The 18,950-nt window shown below is 43.3% G+C and overlaps 1 protein-coding gene across 3 annotated transcripts in view; it reads left to right on the top strand.

The window, feature by feature from the left end:
- Nucleotides 1-18,950, top strand: part of efna3b (ephrin-A3b) — a 91,204-nt gene that overhangs the window by 28,062 nt on the left and 44,192 nt on the right. The window contains exons 1-2 of one of the 3 annotated variants that reach the window (XM_074653600.1): nt 437-1,094; nt 1,292-1,525. The exons of 1 other annotated variant lie outside the window; for it this stretch is intronic. In XM_074653600.1, the coding sequence (XP_074509701.1) occupies nt 1,416-1,525 (110 nt within the window). In that variant the 5' untranslated portion in view covers nt 437-1,094; nt 1,292-1,415. Of the gene's footprint in view, nt 1-436; nt 1,095-1,156; nt 1,177-1,291; nt 1,526-18,950 lie in introns of those variants that run through there. One more of the 3 variants, XM_074653601.1, reaches the window with a different exon arrangement.

Genomic DNA, 18,950 nt, shown 5'->3' with positions numbered 1-18,950 from the left:
TTGAGATTAAGAACCTCTTTTTCCAAGGCAGACCTGGCCAAGACGGTCAGCAGCAAGAACACAAAGTTGCAGACACATTGACACAAATAGAGATAAAATACAATTCACAAAAAAGCACTAAAATTTGCATTAGAAGAGATCTATCTAAAGACAAATGGGGGGACAAAAAATGCTCATGTGTGTTAATGTGCTGCAGCTATAAGAGGATTGTGCATGATAATAGTGCTGTATCACAGTGTCAGGAGGAATGGAGGTGGAGAATATAATGTGCGTGTGTGAGTTTTTAGCCTTTGTAATAAAAATGCATAAAAGTGTGTGTGTGTGTGTGGCTAGAGAGGAGGAGAGGAGGAGAGGAGAGGGGGTGTTACATTGAAAAATAGGCTGCAGATGGTGGCTGCAGACATATCTGGCAGAGAGAGAGAAAGAGAGAGAAAGAGAGAGAGAGAGAGGTGGGGGATTCAAAGCTTTCTACTTTTACACACCGGCAGTGGAGGTCGAATAGTTGACAAAAAAAAAAAAAGGGAACTTGAAGTCGCAGTGATGCCTGATGCTGCTGCTGAGACTCGGCCACAATGTTGGAGGAGGAATGCGCTTTTGTCGCTCTGAGGAGGGAGGAGTTAGAAAGTGAACGAGCGCTGCCTACCAAACAGAGAGAGGAGGAGGAGGAGAAAGAGAGAGAAGGACAGAGAGAGAGAGAGAGAGACGGGTGGGCTGAGCTGCTCACCGTAAACGATGGTTGTCGGTCGGATAGAGTCTTGAAGACCTCATGAAAACTGGCTGCTTGAATTGTTTTGCAGCGAGGCTCGTTATCCCTGCAAGCTTTGCAGCATCTCTCGGAGCATTTGGACGGAAAAACTGCAGCAGATAAAAGAACAGTTTAAAAAAGAAAGAAAGAAGAGGACTTGCTTTTTATTATTTTAGCACCATTTTTTTTCTCCACTCTTCATTTTCCTTTTCACCTTCAGCAGCAGCACTCTTTCCCAGGAGGAGGAGGAGGTTTCATGCTCAGAGGAGGACCACCGACCCCCTGCAGCTTGGACCCAGTATACCGGCCTCACACACTCCTCTGGCGGGCTCAGCTGCAGCAGTTCCCGGTGAGAAGAAGAGAGAGAGGACCCTTAAGGACTTTCATAAAACCTCCTTATTTTGAAGCCCCAGGATTTGTTGGAGAGGGGGGTGGGGACATTTTTAGTCACAATAGACTTTTACAACAGTTATAAGTCTTTTTTGTGTGCATGCATGAAAGCTTTTGTTTCCTCCTCCTCCTCCTCCTCCTCTCCCCGTCTGTTAGGCATTTGCTGGGATGTTTGAGTCGCGTTGTTTGGTGCTGGTGGTGGTGGGGTGAAGGAGACAGAGAGAGTGGCCGGAGACACCAGAAGAGGACGGAGGCCGAGAGGAGAGGAGGAGCCGAGAGCATGGCTCTGGTGGTGCTGTCTCTCTGGGTGCTAACGAGTCTCACCTGGGCGGACGTGGTCCAGGTGGCAGCCAACAGGCACTCTGTGTACTGGAACAGCTCCAACATACAGTAAGAGACCACCCATTCCTCTTATCAGTGTGTGTGCATGTCATGTATTTGATCTCTCTGTTCTCCACCTGTTCAAAAATGTCCTGATTTGCACTCTTTTGTTTTAAGTGGAAGACATTATTTAGATCCACAAATAGGCCTCTCATGTTTCTCCATCTATTTCTGAGCCTCTGTCAGACCCCCTCACTGTGAAGTCAAGGTTGCCTCCAAACCATCTTTTCAACACCTTCCACTTGCACAACTATAGTCAGACATATTTAGTTCCTCAGTCCAGTCTGCTGTGCACATTGCTGTATATTCAATGACACCCCCTCCTTTTCTCTCCTTCTTCCTCCTCCTCCACCTTCAGCCATGCATGGCCAAGGAGTAGAGAAAGCAAATGTGATTCTCCTTCCTTCCTTTCTCCGTCTCCTCTCTTCAGTCTTTCTCTGTCTTTCTCCTCTATCTGGTTCAATTAGGAGCACTTCTTCATCCTGACCCCATTGTGTTGCAGCAGTGTCACTATTCAATCTCTCCCTCTTCGCTCCCTCTCTTCAACTTGCTCTCTCCTTCTATCCCTCTCTAACCCCCTTTCTTGTTTACACTCAGTCCGTTGGCCTTTTTGTTATCCTCCTAATCCCTCGCTCTTCACACCTTATCTCGATTCAAGTGAAAATGCTTTCTCTTTCTCTTTTTTTTTTGTGAAAGCTGCCTTTTTTAACGCTGTCCTCGCGTGTCTCCTCACGGCTCTGCTGCTGGATCCTTAAGATTGTAGAGTCAGACTGCTGCAACACACTGTATAGGCTCATCTCTTCTCCTACAATTCACAGTAAAATCCTGTAAGTTTATGTTGTATTAGCTGCGTTTCCACATGTCCCAATTTGTAAATCCACGTTTCTTTCTTTTCTGCCCAAAATATGCAGATAAAATGTTGTTAATTTGCAACTGAATGCCAGATTTGACACGAAATAATGGTCGATTTTCACGATTTTTCTTTCAATGAGCAATTCAGCAAGCTGTGTGATGTCTGATTTTCTCAATAGCGTCACAAAATGATGCCACAATCAACCTAAATTTGAGGTCTCAGAGGTACACCAGAGCGCATGTCACACACTAACACACACCTTCCTTTTCACTCTCCATCTTGCAGTGAATCCTGTCTATGTGTAAGCTACCATTTGGCTACCAGGCGGCCCTTAAAACATCTCAGTATGTGGTATTTACTTCCTAAGCAGAATTTACTAGGCCCCTAAGATGAGCAGTCAGATATACAGCGACTCACATTTTACGACCGCACTTATTAAAGACGTAAACAAAATGACAAACTCAGAAAATACACTGTTGTTTTTGCAGCTGGAGGATCGATGATTCTGTCCGCCGATAATAACTCCAGGCCACTGATTTTAGTTTACAGCGTGAAATAAAACTAGTGAATTCGTGCCTCGCAGCAGAATTACTATACATGAAGCACTGCGTAAAGTAATAGGAGCGGAAAACATAAGGTTATTGGTTGTCGTGCGACACTGTAAACAATATTAGTTTTCCCGAATGTGAGAAAATTATTTCTCCGCACATTTTAGAGAAAGTAATATTGCGGCACAGTTAATGCGTTTTTCGCTGATGTTTTTCTCTCAATGTGGAGGGTGCTCATTTTCAATTTCTATACTTTTTTTGCTCTGTAACAATTTAATAATAAATGCTAATGAAATTCCACCTTCGGTTTCCATATCAGAGACAGAAGTTGATTTAGATAAAATGTGGAAAAAAGCGCCTAAAGGCATAAAAGGAAAAGGGAAGAAGAAGTGAACCCGGGACCTCGGTGCAATCAGCTCCATGTAACGTGAGCAGCTTTGACCTTGGTAAAATGTACTCTAATTAAGTCATTTGTCAGCTGCTTTTTGCTGTATACTCAGACTGTTTGCATAAAAAGAAGCTGCAGCTGATTTTTCTGACTGAGAACTAGAGCAGTCTGGAGCAGCGTAACCTTTAACCTGACTGTCCAGGACCTGAGTACTGCAGAGCCCCGCAGTCTCTCGTCTCTCTCTCGCTCTCTCTCCACACATTCACTGCCAATACGCTTTTCATCCCAGCGGCAGAATATTCTTAGCCCCTGCAGTGTGAGTTTTACTGTGTGTGTCTTTTATAAAAGACTGTGGTTAATTAAAGAACTCTACATCTCAGTGGACCTGTCTCATCCCTGATCTTCCCATCTCTCTCTCCTTCTCTTCCTCAGTGCACACATACACAATGACAATGTATGAGCAGCGAGTGGGGATAACTTTTTCAATCCAGCCTACTTTATTGAATTAGGAGACAAAAGGGAGCATGGACAGTGACACACAAAAACCGCAGGATAACCTGTCTAAGCCATTCTCTCATATACTTCCTTTCTACGGCACAAGATCCCATTCCCGGCATTTATTTTAATCTCTACACCACAACATCCCACATTTGTTGGGTTGGCTGGCGTCTCTAGCCGTTGGCTACGGGCCTCTCCGGAGTTTCTCCAACTCACAGTGCAGTGTGGAGGTTTAGAAGGCCAATAATAAGCTGTAGTATAGCTGTCAGTGTGAGTGGTAAACACATTGTAAAGCCTCAGGACCCTGCAGTTTCTCAACCAGCTTCTGACCCCGAGCCACTCATCAACCACAAGAGACAGGCTGAGACTGTTACCAAGGATTAACTGCTTCACACACACACACACACACACACACACACACACACACATATGTGCATCCACGCTTATAACTGTACATGTGCACATATATCTATGATTATACGAGTACACACAAACGCACTGTGTACTTTTTTAACTTCGAGAAGATGGATCATTTCCTGCGTTCGCGTCCTGCACAACGGCTGGTGCCGCTGCCCATCAGTCACTTGTCACTGATATCCCTGGGCATGAACGTGTGTATAATGGTGTGCGTTTTTGTGTGTGTGTGTGTGTGAGAACTGGCGCTTGTGTGTGTGTTTGCCCTGTTACAGATGTCTCTGTTCACTGATGGGTGACCGAAACAAAAACAAATCCATCAGTCCGTTAAATCACACATTATCTTCCACCACCTGGCAATTAAGCACCGCCGTGTGAGTGTGTGTGCGTGCGTATACACGTGCATGTGTTTAATCAAATAACGCAGCAGTTAACTGGTTTGCATAATGGATATCTGGCGATATCTCTTAATTTATCAGTTGTATATTTCGGAGAGCGATTAGGTTTGCGAACGAACGAACAAACAAACAAACAAACGCATGAGCATTTCTAGACGTTATCTCCGTGTGAATCAATGACACTGTCACCTCGACGCGTGCCACTGGAATGAGGCCAGCTATCGCGAGCAGAATCTGCTTCTCGTACGAATGCACATGCGTGTGTGGTAATCGATGCCGAGGTGGAACTTGTTTCATATTCATTCAGCTCGTCAGAGTGTGCAGAGACACGTCACGCAGGGCAGGAGAGAAATAATGCAAGAATGTGAGACGAGAGAGACAGCGAGGGGGGAACGCTATGGGACTGAGGGGAAGTCAGGAGGAATACAGACGGATTTTGAATTATAATCAAGCAAAGGAGGAGGAGGGTCATCATAATCATGATAATAATGCTTGGCCAGTGCCCTGATCTACACACTGAGTTCTCACATTTAACCATAAGACAGTTTATGTGTGTGTGCATGAGAGAGAGAGAGGGAAACACAGACGAGCGGATTAAGCAGGCCAATCAACCATCCCCCTTGACGGCAACACAAAACTATCTGTCTCCCAGCCCCACTTAGGACAACAACATTTACATTTATGAATATCTGCACAAAGGAGAGTATAACTCACTCACTATCACGAGGCGCATGGCTCGCCTGTGTGTGTGTGTGTGCATGTGTGTGTACAACACATCCATCATAGGCGTTCGCGCCATCGCTACGTATGTCAGCCACCACTGTGATGTGTGTTTGCACACAAACACCAAAATAAAACCTCACACATACACGGGCTCAGTGATCATCATAACGGCTCTATAGACACAGTGATCAGGCTGTTCATTAGTAACGAATAATAAGGCCACATAGTGTACCGGTTTGCGACGTGTGGGTGTGGAAGTGTGTGTGTGTGTGTGTGGCGTGCAGACGCCTGCATAGAGACGTCATTAATTAAAAGCAATAGGGAACACCTGTGTGATGGATGAGTACTGTTCGTATAATAAGATCCAGTGGTCCTCTCTCTCTCTCTCTCTCTCTCTCTCTCTGTGTGTGCATATGTAGGAGTAAATAAATTTTTCTGATTGGACAGGTATTGTCTGGTAGGTGAGCCGAGCATTAAGGGACAAGAAAGGAGGAAACGAATTCTCGTCCTCTGTCTTTTTTTTTTTCCTCTTTGGGGGATGAGCTAGATTTCAAGAGTGCGCTCCCACCTCGCCGTTCCTCTCTCATCCTCCAATTGCCTGATGGGAAAGCACTCTTGGGGTGGTGGTATTTTGGGAGCTGTGTGGTTTAATGTGAATGTTGTGGGACTCTTTCTCTGTCAAATTAACTTGGACTAAATCTTTCCAGTGCTAGAAAGAGATGTTGCCTTTCTTTGTTGTCTGCTTTTCCTTCACCTCACCTCACCCAATGTTTTCTTTGCCTTCTCGCCACTCTTCTCTCCTCGCTCTTACACACTTTTTGATTTAGTCCAAAGCCACCTCAAACACTCCTCGCTGCAGATCCTTTAAATTTACACACACACATAAAACACTCACATTGATCTTGAGAAAAAGACAAGCCTGAAATATCGAGCCCACCCCGTTTTTTTTCTACATGTCTTGATTGGCTCTTTCATTTCCTCAAACGCTGTCCCGCTTACATGATCGACTAATCGGAAGCATTGCTGTGAAAATGGAGTATTGATGTTCGCCGTTCGCACTTTGCTCCGTCTTGGATCAAACGCAAACTGGTGACTGTAATGGTTTGGATTCAAAGGAAGCAGGTTCTTAGGGATTTGAGGGATGTAATTCTGCTAAGACCAACCTTGGTATTGATTTAAGTGACTGCTGATTCCCTGCTGGTGGCTCTAGAGATCTCACTGAACTAAAAACACTTCTATATCAGTGTACACAAGGAAAAGATGTCACCAATCCGAATCATGAAGGTGAAATAAAGGTGATTTTAATCTTAGGAGTTTCAACACATTCACAACAATGGCCAGATGATGTAGGTACAGTAAGTCGATGCTGGAAAAGTAAAATAGAATACAGGAAAAAGGCATCACTGCTAGTGTTTCCCACGGGTTGGGGATTTATTTTTGGTAGTCAACCTCAAGGGAGGTGGAGGTGTAGCGTGGTGGGCTGCAGTGAATTCACAAGCCAAGAACTGCACATGAATGCTGTGTTCTGGCAGTCAATGCTCAGTTTCAATGCCGCATTTTCACACAAACTTGAACAGGAAGAAATTATAAATACAGAAACACAAAAACATCCGTTTGAGTGGGCCACCCAAATAGGCTACATTTTATGAGAAGTGTTGTAAAGGCTAAAACATGTTTTTCTTGCATGCAGAACTCTTTTTTTAAAGGTTAAAATAATATATTTGACGCTGCTGTCGGCCTGTTTTCATGGTCTGAACACCACTGTGTGTCATTTGGCTGAACTATCAAGGATAATGCATGCAGAACCAATGTGTGTTGATAATGTGATATGGATTTACTTGGAGTGTGTCCTTATAAATGCTTGGACCAGTGATTTATGAAATCACGGAAAGACATAAATCTAAGCAATTTTGAGGAGAATGTGTGGTATTGGAGCTTTGAGGATCAGACAGTGCATTTACAGTTAAGTCATTTCTGTATTTCTTTGTTTTCAATAAAGCATGAATGGCATGTTTAGATGGAGCATTAGTTCCTGGGTAAAATCAAAATGATTGAATAGAGCCGGTATCTTTGAATATCTTTGCGAATGATGTTTGTTGCTTGAAATCCAATTTTCTGCAGTTAATATTTCCACATTTGCAGAAACGTGCATGTTTATCGTATCATTTGCCACCTGCTGGGAACCCTTAATAGCTTAGAGCGGCTCTGCAGCTCAACTAAATCCTGGAGCAGACAGGAGGACTTTTCTCAGTTTAAAAAGCTGATAAAATGGTTTTATCACGATGCCTAAAAAGATGGCCAAATATGCATCACTCTTTTGGGCCAGTTGGGACCCGTTTCCTAATCAGAGACGGTTGATAAATATGCTTCCATGTTTGGTTCTTGTGGAGTTCTCCATGTGTGTTGGTTTTCTTATCGGTGCTTCAGTTTTCCACCTGCTTCCACCAACCTGCCATCAGTTACATGGGACAGTCTAAATTAGCCAAAGGTGTGACTGTGACTGATTGCTCTTCTGGCTGTTCTTTGTGTAAAGGCCACTGCACGTTCTCTCAGAAGAGCTGTTTGGACAGTCTAAAAATGATAAAAAGCTCCTCTCAGGTGTTTGGACAATGCGGGCCGTGGTCGCCCAATTATTGTAGCTTCTAAAACCGACAAGCTGACTGCCACAGCTGCGTCCCGGCCAGGTGTGCACAGGTGTGGAAATGGGGTGAGCTTCAAATGTGGTGCAAATACTGTATTGGTCGCTTCCCTGTTGGCAACAGCTGAGAGGCTGTGTTCTTTCAGAGAAAAGTCGGGAGGATTGCTGCCAAAATTGGGATCAACATCTTGAGCAACAACCGGCACAGATACGAGTCGATAAGACAGACTCTCCCTTGTACACTACCAGATGCACATCCTATAACTTTGTAGGACCATACCGTTGTTTTAAATCCATTTTACATTGCATTTAAGTGACTTTTGATTTCTCTAAGACACGTTGGAGTTCACAAATAAATCAAACACACCAACATTGGCTTCTGCATCGGTGATTTCAAGATGTTTGGTAGTCTGTGTTCACTGTTCTGCATAACTTAGAGGTAATGCAGGAACAGTGTCTGTTTGAGGAGTGTAAAGGCATAGAAACAGGAAATGTAGAGCTCACAGATTAGATTGAATAATGACAGTGAAGTGATCTTTTTAGAACAGTCACCTAATCGATGAATTCTCAGAAATCACATTGCAATAACAAGAGGAGCGCTGTCAGAGTCACGCAGTGTTTGTGTGCTGATTTAAGTTAAGACGTGCCGTCTGAGGAGGATGCGTTGCCTTTTTTTCCACGACAGCCAAATTATCGAATGACCGTTTTTTCTCGTTATCTGTTGATTTTTAGGCAAAACAAGAGTTTATCTTTCCCACCCATGTGTTAAATTTGAACAAATTGTCCACACGAAAAACAAATCCCGCAGCGATGGGCTGGAGGCAAAACACTCACACACACACTCACTCAGACGCACACACTCGATGCTGTTGTTGATATTAACATTATTCTCTGAGCCGACGCCTAAGCTCCAGCAGTGTAATCAGGTGCTAATAACAAGGCTGTGATGTTTACAAGCTGTTTCAAAACGCTTTATGTATCCGTACGTGCGTGTGTGTGTGTGTGTTTGTGTATATACTCTATGTGATGTCTACTCTATTCCTCGCCAGCGCTCTTGGGGCTTTGGGAGGAGGAGGGGGGTACTAATAATGTAGACTGTCAGCTCCTGCACACACACACACACCAGATGCTCATATGGTGTGTGTGAGATGTGGCTAATGGTAGCAGCATAGTGTGGCAGTCTGAGGCCATATGCCGAGCCTGATCACAACAGAGCAGAGTGGTCTAGCGTTAATAAACTCTACCGACATGACAATTAGGAGTCCTCCACATAAAGACAATACCGACGCATGTGAAAATGCAGCTGTTTTCATCAAACGCACTGGGAATCAACTGTCGAAGGACAGGACAGGACGGAGGAGCAGCAGGGAGGAGAGCCGCTGCGTTTACAGGAAGAGCGTCTATTGTCACTGCTCGCCGGGCAGAAATGATGCTCATTGTTGAGCTTTGATTACGAATGTTGTTATCGGCTCATCAAGCCGTAAACAACTCCAGAGGTTTTATTCAGTTTTATAGCTTCGCTGTAACAGGTTTTCATAAGAAACAATTATGGTGAGATATGAGAAAGTCCCGATTGAGAAGGTTTTGATTTAGCAGCCAGAGGAGAAAAAAAAAGGCAAGGTCCTCACTCCAACAAACTGCAGTAGGACACAGAGAGAGCGCGGCAGAGAGGGAGACAGTCTTTAATTGAGGTTTTATCCATTTAAGCTGTCACTAAGAGGCCAACTCTGAAACCTTTTAACCACTCTCCCCTCAGTAATGACACAAATCAGAGAGGAAATGTGTTTGTGTCTGAGCGTCGGCGCGAATGTGTGCATGTGCACGCGTTAGCGCTCGTGAGGCAGGACGGTAATTATGCGGAAATTGGGAAATGGCTAAGTGAATTATGACCTTGTTTCAGCAGAAGGCTTTAATCAGTCCCAGCCAGGCCAGGGAGGGAGGCAGAAATGTTCGCCACACAAGCACTCTGCTCCCGATGGCAACAGCAGCCAGTCAGTAAAACTGTCAACCAGTGTGATGTGTCAGTGGGAACCGGCCAGTCAACCAGTCATTCATACGGTTAACAGGCATATTCAAAAAGCACTGGCCGATAATTCATGTTTGATCACGAAATAGAGGCTGAAATGGTCTCAGAGTTATACTATTGTTATTGTTTTGGTCTTCCATTGTGTATCTGCATGTTGGGCTGTGTGCGTGGTGCTGAGCAATACTTCGGGAGCTGCTACGCCAATCTCTTAGAAAAGTCATAGCACACCATTCCCGATCATTCCGTCACTGGTTGCCATGGTGATTGGAGGGCCGTGAGGAGTGTTTAGTTACCTGTTATCATACAGTAAGAGTTGAGGGCTTTTATTTTGAAAGCTAGGTGAATACCTAGTTTCCTGTTATCATACAATGAGAGTTGGGGGCTTTTATTTTGTAAAGCGAGTGTCATCGGGAGCTTCCTCGACGGTATTTAAGTGAAGGCCACAAAACAAAGAGCCAATCAGAGATCTTTCATTGGAGAAGTGTCATCAGATTCATCAGGTTGGTTGCTGGGGCCCCCCTGACTCCTAGCAACAGGTTACACATTGGTTCATAGTCTGCCCAATGAAAGTGAATTTACATGTGAAATCAAAACAACGTGCATTTACATTAATACTGCTCTGTGACTAAAGGAGACAACCCACGTGGTTAGCCACCTGAATATCTATCTTTTGATGCTGTGAATGCGATTTTTTCAGAAACCGCTGCGCGAATCTCTTAGTCAGGTCATAGCACACCAGTCCCGATCATTCCGCACGTTTTGATGTATTTTTTTTTTACAGGTGTTGGCAACGCTGCGAGACTAGTAGCGTGCCAAAAAACACACACGGAAGAAGCCAGAATAAGAAAATAAGCCCGTCGGATAATAGACCAGTGTGCTTTGCTCTGTAGAAGTAATCCCTTTTTAACTATATAAATTGTGATAAACACTTCTAGGCACACTGGAATAAACGCGTCGAATAATAGACCAGTGTGCTTTTCACAAAGCTTTGCCTTGACATTATCAATGAATCTACCAGAGTCCGAGGTGACATCATCAAATTGCTTGTTTTGTCCAACCAACAGTTCAAAAACCACCAAATATTCAGTTTACAATGATATAAATCAGAGAAAAGCAGTACATTTTCAAATCTGAGAGGCTGGAACCAGAATGGTTGATTAACAAATTACTTATCCCATTTGTGCCTGCAACTGAATTTTTTAATTTGCTTTGGTAGAAGCGTTCTCTGGGCTTGCCAGCACAAATGTGACGAAAAGTCAGTTTGGCTCAAAAGTGAGTTTTTCTCCTCATACTGTATCTACTAGTTGGGCACATGATGGGACTACTGTTTTTGCAATAGACTCCATTATATTTTATGGATATACTGTAGTCCTATGTGACCAAATACTATAGTATGATAAGAAAATGGCTGTATCTCAGAAACTATATTGAGCACAATCAAGTATTTGGTATCTATGGACTTATAACAAGTTGAATATCAAAGATATGCACACATATGCAGTGTTAAAAAAATATGCCATATGGAAAACATTTAATAAACACAATGTTAACATTGTATGTTTCCTCATTTTAAAAAAATCCTGACTTTGACTATTAAAAAAAGTGTAATTTTTTATATGATCTAAAAATTTAAAAGTTCCTGATAGATACTTTCCCAAAGTATGTCCGTACCAAATATCAAGACTTTTGACCAATCAGAACAAATGTCGAGGCATTTTTTCTTATCATACTGAATATAGTCTCTGGGTACAAATGGGTCAAACAATTTATGGATTTGCAAAATTGCGGCTGATTAATTTCCCACTGAAAATCGTGTCAGCTCTGAAGATCGCGTCGTCTTGTCCAAATGAATCCTTCCAAACAAATCGCGATTAAAAAACTAACAACATTTCATCTGATGTAATGCATACAGTACTTGCACAGAACACTACTTAAATTATTTTCAATTTGGTGACATACAGTAGATCAGTGTCAAAAAAAATATTTGGTTTAATACTGTGATTTTGATTTTGCCCAGCCATGGTATTCAGTTAGTCTGAATCTGCTGACAGGTGTTTACAGATTTCGTCCTGCTGCTAAAGTGCACCTACCAGCACAGTGGAAACCCAATAAAACTTCAGCAAAAATTCTAACTTAGCGGCCCTGCGGACCAATGCACGTTTACTCAACATGAAATCTGTCTGCTGTAGGAAGCTTCATGACTAATGAAGAGAGGGCTTGCAGCTCATTGCGTTGGGTATAACATAGGAGAAGTTACTTTTTCGTCTTTATAGTCCCTTCTGGGGGGTTTACGCTTGTGCGTTTACACAAGTGCACACATTTATGTCTACGTAAGGGCACAAATCGTCTCGCATCCCCAGTACGTCTAGTCTTAAACAGCTAAAACTGATTCATCTTGGAATGAGCAAAGAAAAGATGAGTGTGAAGGAAAATATGCATCCCAATGGACACATGAAACATGCAGCTCATCATGTGATGTTGACAGGTGGTGTTGCGCAGAACGACAATGTTCGAAGAATTTTGAATGGTCTGGTTTAGTACATGCACGCTGTTGTTATCGATGCCGCCGGTGTCAGTTTGGTTTCAAATTTGAGTTTTTTGTTGTAGCACTTTTCCGCCTTCAATGTTCATGTGTTTGTGTGTGGATGGCGATGAGTTTGTTCGCTTGTTCATGTATGAAAAACACCTGCTGTGCAGATGTTGTGTGTACTGTCAGCAGCACTGCTGTGTGTTAGTGTGTCTCCGAGTGTCTCTGCTGGTTCTGGTCTGGCTGTCTATTTCTGTCAGTGTTGGATCGATGGCGTCCTACAGACACTGCTCTCCTCTCCTGGATGTTTCAGCCTGTTCCTCCTCTCTCTCTCTCTCTCTCTCTCTCTCCCTCTCTCCCTCTCTCCCTCTCGTCGTGTATCTGCCGCTCTTCCCTCCCCTTCCTCCCTCTGCCTCTCCGTCTCTCCCGTTGGCTCGACTCCTCGACATCACTTCTTCTTCTCCTCCTCATTGTCCTCCTCTGCATCACCGTACTACTCTGGAGTCTCACTTCAGATCCGACAATGAGCTCTGTGTGTGTGTGTGTGTGTGTGTGTGTGTGTGTGTGTGTGTGTGTGTGTGTGTGTGTGTGTGTGTGTGTGCATTTTCTGAGAAATTCTTGCTGCTTCTTTATGAGGGATTCCTGTTCTTGGCTTCACATCTTGGCCAGTTTGTGTTGGTGTGCTGAATGCCAATATATTGCTGCAGCTCCTCTGTGGTTTTTAAGGAATTTGTATGTGCGTGAGCAGAGTCTGAAACAATTAGTTGATACAATTATACGTCAGCGATTTTAATCAATAATCAATTAGTCATTTTATGCAAAATGCCAAATATTATACACTGGGAAGGTCTTTTTTTACTAAACAATGAATCAACTGATTAAAAAGAGATTAATAGATAAAGAAAATATTCTTTAGTTGCAGCTTTTCCGTGAGTAAAAGTGGGTGATAAGGATAAAAATCTTCCACCGTGGTATACGGTAACAACGATTATTTTGATAAAGTGATATGTTTTATCAAGCTAAAATACCAAACAGAGGCTTCTCACATGTGGGAATATGGTAATATCTGTGTTTTATATAATTATCTTTGGATTTCGGATGGATAGATGGCAGTAGTACTACCGATTATTTTCAGTGTAGATTAATCTGTCGATTATTTTCTGGATTAATCGATTAGCTGTTTGGTCAATAAAATATCAGAAAATGGTGAAAAATGTCATTAGTGTTTCCCGAAGCCCAAGATGACGTCCTCAAATGTCTTGTTTTGTCCATAACGAAAAGATATTCAGTTTACTGTCATAGAGGAGTAAAGAAACCAGAAACTATTCACATCTAAGAAGCTGGAATCAGAGGATTTTGTCTTTTCTTTTCTTAAAAAAAATACTCAAACCAATTAATTAATTATCAAAATAGTTGGTGATTAATTTAATCGATTATTCGTTGCAGCTCTACTAGATAGACAAGAAAATTTTAAGGCATCCCCCTGGGCTGGAAAATAGTCGTGATTTGCAGCCCTAAGATATCTTTTTAAATTGCAATATCGATATAGATGTCATCATAGTACATTTTGGGGGGAAATTCAGTTGAAAGAACCAAAAGATCCTGCAAACAGACGATCACTTGCACTCACTTTTCAGTCATCCTAACCTCATCTGGTACAATTCAACACCGTTAATGAAGTGAGTTCAAGGGATCAACGGTGTGCAGGAGTTTTTTGGTACGACAGGGAAGCGTCTGTCGATATCATTTTCCAGTGTGCAAGGACTTTGTAATTGTTGTAGTAATTGTTACCTGCTGGAAATTCTATTGAGAAATCATTTGGAGATGAGATAACCAAAAAAAAAGTCTGTTTTTGTCCTAAGCACTGAATTAAATACCTGACAAATCCAGATACTTCATCACTGCTACGCAAAAATCCAATACCTCCATCCTAGTTATTGATCTGCAACCTTGCCTGCGTGGAAATTGACAAATTCCTATTGATTCGCGGTATATATTGTCTATTCATCCAACATTATCTGTGAGGTGTAGTGTGTGTGTGTGAGCTCCCTCGTGTTTTTGACCTTTGGTGTGCAATTTGTTTTTAATGTGCACATGCATTTACATGAGGGACAGCTGTGTCTTTGTGTGTACACTGAACAGTCAATGGTTGTCAATGGAGGGAGATGGAGAGAGGATGGCTGAGAGCTAGAGATGCTGGCTGGCCTCAGTGCTAAAAACACCCACGCTGTCTGTAGGCTCTGCTTTGCCTTCCTACGCTTTGAGGCACGGGGATGAGCTCTGCTGTAGTAAAGGCCGCATATGAATGAGTGTTTACCACCACCTCTCTCAGCTGGCTGGACTATCATGTTTTTAATGAAAGCGTGAAGTCCGGGGCGGCTGCTGGAGGTGGATACGTACACTATCGTATTATAGGGAGGGATAGAGAGCGTAGAGGATAGAGTTGGGTGGAGGGGGGTGTGTATGGAGGATGTGGGTGTTGCAGGGGTTGTTGTAATGAATGTACTGCAGTTAAAAAGAATTCTGTGTCACTTCCCGGGAGAGAGAGAAATAAAGGTGGTGGAGGGGGAGAGGGAGATGTGGGAGGAGATGTTGAGAAATAGGATGTGTTGTGTTGATGGAGCAGAGTTCTTCGCAGCCAGGCAAACTCTCCTCCCATCCTAGTATGTGCATATGTGTGTATTTGTGTGTGTGGGGGGGAGAGTGTGTGCAGAAAGAAAGCGAGAAAAAAAAGGCATGTGAATGCCCCACAGCCTAGAAGCATACCACCCACACACATTACCCACATGTATTAGACCCATACATATGCATACTCTTCACTCTCCTCCTCCTCTACCTCTCTTTCCATGTTTTTTCTATCTGTTTTCCCCCCTTCCATACACACAGACACACACAATCTTTCACCAACACACACGTGTTGGGAAAACTCGTTTCGCAGGGACAATCTCTGTCATTACCTCCCACAGCTTCCTCAAGGGAGTACATTGTTATTTTCTTCCAGCCCTGATCAAATAAAGTGGAGCAAAGAGAGAACACACACACTCCATATATAGAATAACACACATACCGTATACACTCCTATGTTTGCTAAACCGTGATCGGATAAATCGCAGAATGATGACACCCATCTGCCCACACGCTGAGTGTGTTACCCCCTCGAGGCGAATAGTAAACCCGAGCATATGTGTTGCATCACGGGTTGCAATTTTTCTACAGTATCAGCTCAGATAATCAAAAGGCTCCGTGACACTCTCCTCTTAGAGCGGAGAGGGCTGCAGAGATGGTTTGGATAGGCAGAGAGGCCGGTTAAACTCTGCACCAGCCATATCTGAGGGCCTCTGTTGTGTGCCGGGAGAGAAAGAGAGCACACAACAAGAAAGACCAGACAGAGAAAGAAAAAAAATCATTGATGGAGGGCGAAGGGGCAGGAGGGGAGGGCACCGAAGAATAGAGAAAGGAGGGCCCTGCAGAACAGTACTGCCAAAACCGAGGTCAATTGTGATGAAAATGACCGTTCACATGACCACAATAGCGGCTGAGTGACAGCACTAAAGCGGCATGGACGGGCTTATCCTGATCACTCAGGGCCTTGACTGGGGAAATCACAATGCCCTGGAGATCTGTCCTTTTTGGGCTTGGAGGATCACAGAGCGCCCACGGTCCCAAGCTTTGGCCCCGAAACGTCCCCGACATTACCATATCAATGCCGCCCCGGCTATTCCGCCAAGGAGCAGGGCGGCTAGCGATAGTGCCTCCCGGTTAGCATCGCCCTGTGCCTTCACAAGGCCATTCAGCGGGGAGTCAATGCTAGCTCAATGCTAAGTGTGAATGGGAAGAAGTGTAAGCTCACTCCTGTAGCGTGAACCCATGTCTGGCGGTCCATTCAGCCTGGTGTTTGTGTGCATTTGAGTCTCTCTTCCTCTTTATCTCTCTGCCCCACTTTCTTTTTCACATTTCAAGTTGTTCTCATGTATATCTGTACTTCTGTACGGCTTTGGTGCCAATAAAACTGTGTCCGTAGAGTATAGAAAATGTTCAAATAGCAAAAGTTGGCATTGAATCCTTGCTCTTCTTAACATTTGAATAATCATTTTGCCAATTTGAGACTATTTAATTTAGGCCACAATCTTCGACAGCTGCTTGACAACATTTAACATTTGAGTTTGTTTGAGACATTTGGCTTTTTTTTATTAGATTATAGAACGACAACACAGCTATTAAATTGACCTTGTAGTAAGAATATTTTCTCAACTGCTGGTTCCAAGGTTCAGAATTGAAACCCAACATGGACGAGAAGTCCTTTAAGTGCTCCAAAAATGGAAGGTCGAAGATCTCCATGACGAATGGGCAAACTCCTCCTGGACTGGTTTTATACCAGCGCTTCCTAAATCCATTACTAAGTTTGTGTTGAGTCTTTCAGAAGTTCGTAGTATCTACTATCTAGTTTCATAAGTGCTTTATTAAATTGGGTTGTAAAATGTGAGCAATGTCGTAGCCACTTAAGACTAAGTAATGGGCAAGTCAAGTTCTAGGAAACTCTGTCCAATGTCCTTATTTTAGCTTTGTCAGTTAGTTATGCAGTTACACAGTTACAGTTAAACCTGGTACATTTTTAGTAACAAATAATCTCTACGTTATGAACTAGTTTGTTTTTAATTAGTGATGTTTAAAGTTTGAACTTAAGCCAAAAAACCCACCAACACCCACTGACGCCTGGCTTTTTGTCTTCCAGTGGGAAAGGTTACAATAGACATTCATTCCCGGAACAAATAGTCAAATTTGCAGAAGTCCACGGTGGATGCGGTGGACACGTAAAATCAACAGGGATTTGGACAATTATTATAATTTATTAACGTACAAAACATTCAATTAGTATGCTCTCCTCAAAGCCACCAGACTCCAGTCAGACAACCATTTCACCTCGCTGATCTTTGTTAAAACTCGACGGAAACAAAATAAAACTATTCAAAACCGTCTTTGTTAGTCTTTCCACTGTTCCATCAATCACCAACTCTGGTTTGAGATTTTGAAAGAGAGACTGAATAAGCATCAGATATAAAAAAAAATCGTAACATTTTCACTGTTTACTAATCGTGCTTCCGGTGCCGGTTGGCGCGTCTGACGTGACACAGCAGGAAAAAACCCCCAGAAAGGCCAGTACAAGGGCACCGGCATATTTGCAATGGGAAAGGAGTCTATTGCCTATTTTTAGTGGGTTGTTCTGTGTTTGAAAAACCTGCATATATGCACTCATTTTGGTGGGAAAAGGGTATTAGTGTAGCCGGCTCCTGCTGGTCAAAATGATATTTTCAAAAGCTACTAAACAGCTACTACATGGAGCTTTTGGTGATATTTTTTTCTCTTAAAAGCATTTTTTTTTTTTATCAGTGCTCAGGTATAATACCTCCTCTAGTATCTATCCACCACGACCTTGTACAGCTTCCCTCAAATAGAAACTACTAAAACAGCAGAGCTGATGGTGTGTAAGAGAAGAGAGTATGGCGTGAGAACAGGTTACAACCTCCGTGTGTTGTGAGGATATTATATCACATGACACCCGCAGTAGATGGCCTTTGATATCGTTACAATGCAATTAGAGATATTAGCCAGTAAGAGTACGAGCCTCGATGTAGTGTTAACCTCATTACTACGCGATCGGGAGGAAATGGATGATCTGGAGAAGAACGGCTGGTGTTTAAATGATGCAGAAGGGACGGAGGATTAGATGGAGAGAGAGGAAGGAAGGAAGGAAGGAAGGAAGGGGAAAATCGATGACTAAAAGTAAAGGATGGGAAACTAAAAGGGCAATGAAGAGAGGAAGACAGGTGAGATATTGGCCGTAGACTTCTTGCTTTGTCATTGGAAATCAGAGCCTCAGGGCAGGACACTGTTTGATCTTGCTAGCAGGTTTGTCATTTGTAATTAGAGAGTAAAAGAGAGCTGGCTTGTTTTTTTCACACCTCTCTGTCTCCTGTTTGCCGGCTGAAGGCTGTCTCTGGGTATCGACAGACAAGTGACGGGACACACACACGCACACACAAATACATGCACTGACACACGTTTGATGGGCCAAGTTTGATTCTATTAAGTGGAGTTTGTCAGTTAGTCAGTGGAGTGTTGGGGGTGAATGCTGATGGCCAACAGACAGCGAATCCCACGGAGCTAAACAGGATCTGAAGCAGCCTGTTCACAACACTGAGGGGTGACTGAGCAGTGGCAGGCCTAACTATGATTATTTTATGTCAGTCACACACACACACACACACACACACACGCACACACACACACACACACACACACACACACACACACACACACACACACACACACACACACACAATCTGGTGTTGTATGGCTATGTGGTCACGGTCCATGCGGCTCTGAGTTCTGGTCACGGTTAAAAAGGCTTCCTTCTAGGGAG

Source organism: Sebastes fasciatus, chromosome 12 (assembly GCF_043250625.1).
Source record: "Sebastes fasciatus isolate fSebFas1 chromosome 12, fSebFas1.pri, whole genome shotgun sequence".
NCBI lineage: Eukaryota > Metazoa > Chordata > Actinopteri > Perciformes > Sebastidae > Sebastes > Sebastes fasciatus.
The sequence above is the reverse complement of the archived record's forward strand: the minus strand, read 5'-3'. Positions and strand labels throughout refer to the sequence as shown.